Source organism: Musa acuminata, chromosome BXJ3-6 (assembly GCF_036884655.1).
Source record: "Musa acuminata AAA Group cultivar baxijiao chromosome BXJ3-6, Cavendish_Baxijiao_AAA, whole genome shotgun sequence".
Taxonomy (NCBI): Eukaryota; Viridiplantae; Streptophyta; class Magnoliopsida; order Zingiberales; family Musaceae; genus Musa; species Musa acuminata.
The window spans coordinates 32,965,361-32,971,360 of NC_088354.1; the positions used below are offsets into that span (position 1 = coordinate 32,965,361).

Consider the following 6,000-nt stretch of genomic DNA (forward strand, 5'->3'; position numbering starts at 1 on the left):
CTATACCAATGATAATACACTCACTCAACCAAGATTAGGTAGTTTGTATCAAATATTTTGAAGCAGTTATAGTTTTTTTATATATAATTTTTATAAATGTGTTTAAAATATTGTATATATATATATATATATATATATATATATATATATATATGTGTGTGTGTGTGTGTGTGTGTGTGTGTGTGTGTGTGTGTGTGTGTGTGTGTGTGTGTGTGTGTATCCAATACAAAGGGAAGTTTCCTTTTTCATATCATGTCAAAGGCATTTGGTGAATATAGAAACTGACTAAAAATAATAATAATAAAAAGAGTTGTCGATTGGAGAAATTTAGGAAAGTGCAGAGTCAACCCTCTTCTTACGAACGCATAATAAGATCAGATTGTGTAAGCCCAACATACAAACCCAATATTCAACACCTTTGCGTTCTAATCTGTGTTATCTTCAAGTGTTGTATTATAGCAACTTGGAAGGATCCTTTATTTCAAATGAAATGGTCATTCAAACCAGAAGAATATTTATTATTGGGCATCATCGTATGAAACATAGTCATCAGTGTGACTTGGAAGGAATCACAAGTTCATCAGTAAGAGAGATACCAATGTCACCTTACGAAAAGGAATTCTGTGCTGTAAAACGCAGTAACCAAGTTCACAAAGACATGATGGAACAAATAGAATTGTTAGCAATCATCAACCACAATGTGCACAAATACAGGCCAAGACAACTTCGGCGATGATCAAGCTCAGTGAAAGCCACAACAATGGTGGTATATAATGCCCTTGCGAGCAAAATTCACCATGCATGAATCAGACACCAAAAACTACCTCTAAATTGGCTTCTTCTGCGACTCCTCATGGTGTTTGGACACCATCGTCCTTAGACTTGTCCTCTGAGGATGGCCGGTTCTCTGAGTTAGAGCGTTGGACGTCCTCAATCATTCTAACCACATCCTCCATTTTAGGCCGTTGTTCTGCAACTCTTGCAACACATTGCATTGCAACCTGAAGCATCTGAACCATGTCCTCCTCAATGTTGGGATACCTCATCAGCTCCACATCAAAAACTTCAGCAGTCCACTCTTCTCGGACCACAGATTGGACCCATCTAGGCAGATCTACCACATCGTCGCGGCCTGGAGATTGAAATGGAGATTTCCCAGTGAGTAGCTCAAGCAGGAAGACTCCAAAGCTGTAGACATCAGACTTCTGGGTCGATTTTCGGTGCTCTATGACTTCAGGTGCACGGTAGCCCACAACTCTTGATGGGGTGGCTGCAGAGCTCATGAGTGGGGCGAGACCGAACTCGGAGACACAAGCATCAAGTTCCTGAGTCAGGAGGACATTGGAGGATTTGATGTTGCCATGGATGAATTTTCCACCACCTTGAGAATGAAGGTGGGCAATTCCACGTGCCACGCCTAGTGAAATCTTTACCCTGGTGTCCCAGTCCAAGGGAGTTCTTCCAGCACCTTTACCACCTGCAGATTAGAGTTCAGATATATTTATTTTAGGACAGGAAATTTGTTAATTCAAACTCCAATGCTGATAGCATCATTTTGGTAAGTTTCATTTTATATGGAATGATGCAAGAAGAGAAAATTCATGGAAATTCAGTATAAAAGGAAGCTTCAATAAATAAATTACACTAGAAGATATCCTAATGACATGGCTTGAATGAATTGAACAACAAGAATAGAAACACATCATGGAGCAAGAATATGGTACATGAGTTCCTATACAAACTTATTCTCATTGGTTTGGATGTGTGTTTTACATTCTAAGTCCGTGCCACTTGTTCCATCCGGCCAAAACAACTGTCTAACATTCCCTAGCAACTACGAACTGTCTTAGATTTCCTATCATTTATTTTCTTATATTTTAGTTCCAAATATTACATATGTATAAATTTTTATACCTTAGATGATAATATTAAAGATGAAATAATGCAGCATCCACTAAAAAACATCCAAGTGAATATCAGATTTTCCTGGGATGCACCTCTGTATTGAAGCACAACATAAGCAATTTAAATTTCTGTAACTTAAAAGTGAAATTAATTCAACTTGGATTCGATTGTGCTTAAAAGTGTCTGATCCTTATAATGGTACTCGCACAGATCTTTAAGACATTTACACCAGCAGAACATTGTCTTGAATTATACGTCTGACTACTAAGCTTTCCGAATAATATTAGTTGACCATGTTCCAGGAGATCTAATATAAAATAGCCAAATAGGGAGTCATTTCTCTATACCGGAACCTAACAATAGTGTAAAAGAAAGTAGCCCTGACCATATTACTAAGTAAGAATTATATGATCGCCACAATGGAATTTCGTCACTTTGTTTTTGCATTTCAAGATGCATTTTGTCAACTATTTTATAACCACTCCAAATGCAGAGGAAGACACCAAATAGAGTAGCACATATAAAATGCCAGTAGATGTATTGAATAATGACTTAACTATAATAGTCCAAAAAATTTAATGAAAAAGAAGCTCGATTTACCATTAAAAAAAGTAGTTCTTTCTCAAGCTTGTTAACAAACAAAGCTGAAGGGCATACATGCACATGGTGCAGACGACCGTCCAGCCTCGTATTGTCCAAAATATCCACACATGCTATGATTAGTGTGTTGAAAATAATTTCTGTGGAAATAGCTTATCAAGGAGTCTTATAAACATAGTAGTTTATTATTTGAATCCATGACTCTATGACCTGCATGTTTGACTAGGTGAATTATTCATAATGATTTTTAAAGTAATTATCTAGGTTTTATTTTAGAGAGCTGAAACACCAGTTGGCATGGGCATCAACATAGAAATTAGACACCAGTTCAACTCAAGAACTACAGCTCATAGGTGATGGTTCAACATTTGGTATACACCAATCCTGACTTCTAATATTTTAGCCATGCAGGAATATTTGAATCTCATGTTATCACTGACTGCAAGTCATGATATAGAATTGGCTAACAGTATCAAGTAACTTTAAAACACAGCATTGTTTCAAAGAAAGTTTTTCACTTAAACAAACAACCTTGTTTGAGAGTAGCAAAGCAGAGTTTTGAAACTTATACCATGCAAGAGGGTAGAGAAGGTCCCAGAAGGGGCATAGTCATACACCAAAAGCTTCTCATCCTTGGAGTAGTAATAAGAACGAAATGGCATCACATTTTGGTGTTGTCCAACCCTTCCGATTATTTCCATCTGCTGCTCAAACTCTCTCTTTCCCAACACTACCTCCTTCAACCTCTTCACTACCACAGTTACACTATCTTCTAGAACAGCTTTATATGTTGTTCCATAACTTCCTTTCCCAAGAACTTCAGCAGAAGCTCTTAACAGATCTTCTAAGTCAAAATTGTAAGTACATCCTTCAAAGAAAACCAACTTATTCTTCTCTGCCTCTGGAGCACTACTGCTGTATTCCTCAGGTTTCTCAGCCCTTCCACCAACAGAGCCCTTTCCTTTCGGTGTACCACTACCTTCCCTACTCTTTTTCTTTGAAATGCATACCAGGATCACAATCACCAATAGAAATAGAAGGCTTGATCCTCCAGCAGCAATTGCTATTATGATCCCTGTACCTAGCTTTTTCCAAAAGCTTCTTTTGGGCTTTGTAGGTAGTACTGGTGCGGGCGATATGGGTGACGGAGGAACTGCAAAGCATTGTGCTAGAGGAGTTCCACAGAGGGAAGGATTCCCCAAGAAACATTCCGCAGGGAACTTCTTGAGAGATACTGGTATGGGACCACTAAGGTTATTGAAGCTCAGATTTAGATGTCTTAGCTTGGGAAGTTGAAGGTCAGGGATGGGTCCAGAAAGAGAATTGTTCTCGAGATACAATGCAGTAAGTTGGTTAAGATTTTGAATTGACAAAGGAATTTCTCCCATGAAAGAGTTATAGGAGAGGTCCAGGAATGTGAGTTTGGAAGAGAGAGAGGAAGGTATATTTCCAGATAATTTGTTGTGCTGAAGATACAAAGAATGCAGAGAAGGAATTGATGGGACATCAGGAGAGAGATCTGCTACAAGACGATTGGACCGGAGACTCAAGACTTCAAGGGCATCAAGCTTACCAAGTGAGTCAGTAGGGACTTGGCCAAGAAGCCCAACCCCTGGCAAACGGAGGCTTCGTACACGGGTTTGATCTGGTGTACATGTGACACCAACCCAAGAGGAGCAGACTGAGGTCCGAGAACTCCAGTTAAGTTTCCGGCCATGAGGGATAGATGCAGCAAATTTAAGGAGGGCTTGCATATCAGAAGTCAAGTTACCAATTGCTAAAGCTTGGAGACATAGCACGAGTATATTCAAAGGAATCAACAACACCATCTGGAAACCCATAGCTAATTGAAGGTGATGACACCAAACAGACGTTAATGGTAATCTCAAGAAACTATTTGCAGATCCTCATTCCCGCTGTACTGCAAACAGAAGAAATAAAGAGCAATAACATATTAAGTCAGAAGAAAAAATGTGATGGAATTCATCAAAGGTAATAACAAGTCCAGAAAAGTATATGATTTTACATATTAATTTGCCAACCACTACAGAAGTGAGGATTGTACACTATATCAATGATCCTTAGCTATCCATGTTTTCCGTAAGTCTCTTTTACGGTCTGCGCAAAATTCCAAAATACTAACTATATAAACACAATGCTCAACTGCTTGTTTCCTGATACTTGCTAGGTAGTGGTGCTTTCAACATCCCAAGGCCCTACTTCCCTCTATAAACACAAGGTTAATTTGCTTATGAAATTTTTCTTAAAAGTTCAACTACTTATATCCTAATAACTGCAAGGCGGGCAACTATTTCAACCTGCAGTAGCCTTCAAGAAGGATGCATTTTTTATCTCTGCTTATCTTATATTTCTTAATTAAGCTGTTATACTTGCACTAATTTACTAACCACTAAGGGGGCAGCTGCATTATTTTCAAATATTAAGAATTAAATTCCTTCAAAAAGAAAAGACCAGGATTTTCCGAAAAGGTGAGGAAAAAGCCACAAAAAGAAAACATCGAATTTCCTTTACAAAGCAAATTAGAGTGCTTGAGCCAAAGAAATTTCAACAGCATGCAATAAGAAAATGAGGAGCAAACCTCCAGCAAGCACTGAAGCAAAAGAGTGGTCAACTCCCAGTGAAGTGTAGTCCTACTAAACTCTGCTTGACAAAAGAATCACCCACAACTGCTACAAAGTCATTATAGATCCAAGGCAGAGGCACATTCATCTTTTTCTCTTTTCCTTTTCTTACCAACAAAAGGAAAAAGAGCTTGGAGTTAGCAATGGAGCAAGCGGGGGACTGCCCCAACCCATGGATGCGGTAACATGGGCCACCCTGGCGCATGTTAGACTCGCCCATTAAAAGGACAAAGAGAAACTACCAGAGAGTGACAGGCATTGCAAAAGGATAAGCTTAGTAAAGCAAAATTCTTTATTTAGAAAAAAAGGACTTCAAGTCCCACCTTCTACTCTCACCTGATTCAAAGCGGGGAATCTGGGCATGAGTTTACTTCCCTTAACCAGTTCTCGGAGGAATCACCATTGGAGCACCTGAAATCTGCAAGAACCTGCAGGAAGAGTTGCAGACGTATGAGACACATTCGAAGAAAGAAGACAGCGAAGGATGCTAAACATTGAATTGCAACATACCAAGAAAACCTTTGCAGCTCACACTACTAAAGATCCAAACTTTGGCCCGACCAGCGCAGTATCGTTCCTCCACAATCAATGTTCTCCACCGTAATGCGACGCAAGCGTCCAACCGAAGCAAGAAACTATGGTTCTTGCCAAAACCTCCACAGAAACCTCCAAAAAATAGACCAAGAACCGTAGAACCCACGGCGCTCGTCTAAAACAGAGATTTTTAAGGCTTCTCAACAGTCATTGAAGCCGAACGAAAAGATGTCGAGCAGAAACCAAACACCAGGATCAAAATCCCACCCATGTAGCTCCCCCGCCACGAAATCCTCTCTTACCAGCTCGCTGTATTGAC

At 39.4% G+C, this 6,000-nt stretch overlaps 1 protein-coding gene across 2 annotated transcripts; it reads right to left on the bottom strand.

Moving 5' to 3' along the window:
- Positions 1–659: 659 nt before the first annotated feature.
- On the bottom strand, positions 660–6,000 carry LOC135640436 (probable inactive receptor kinase At5g58300). 2 transcript variants are annotated; one of them, XM_065154863.1, is made up of 5 exons: positions 5,658–6,000; positions 5,484–5,575; positions 5,105–5,249; positions 3,077–4,426; positions 660–1,477 (listed from the first exon to the last, which is right to left on the bottom strand). In XM_065154863.1, the coding sequence occupies exons 4-5, from the start codon at positions 4,344–4,346 to the stop codon at positions 852–854; spliced, it is 1,896 nt and encodes a 631-aa protein (XP_065010935.1). In that variant the 5' UTR covers positions 4,347–4,426; positions 5,105–5,249; positions 5,484–5,575; positions 5,658–6,000; the 3' UTR covers positions 660–851. The 2 variants fall into 2 exon arrangements, with proteins under 2 accessions (XP_065010935.1, XP_065010936.1); XM_065154864.1 differs by lacking the exon at positions 5,105–5,249.

Bases quoted from the DNA above. Each gene is read 5' to 3' on its own strand.
- LOC135640436 (XM_065154864.1), bottom strand. From the start codon at position 4,346: ATGGGTTTCCAGATGGTGTTGTTGATTCCTTTGAATATACTCGTGCTA. The intron at 1,478-3,076 runs GTATAAGTTTCA...TCTAATCTGCAG, and splicing joins CTTCTCTACCCTCTTGCATG to GTGGTAAAGGTGCTGGAAGA.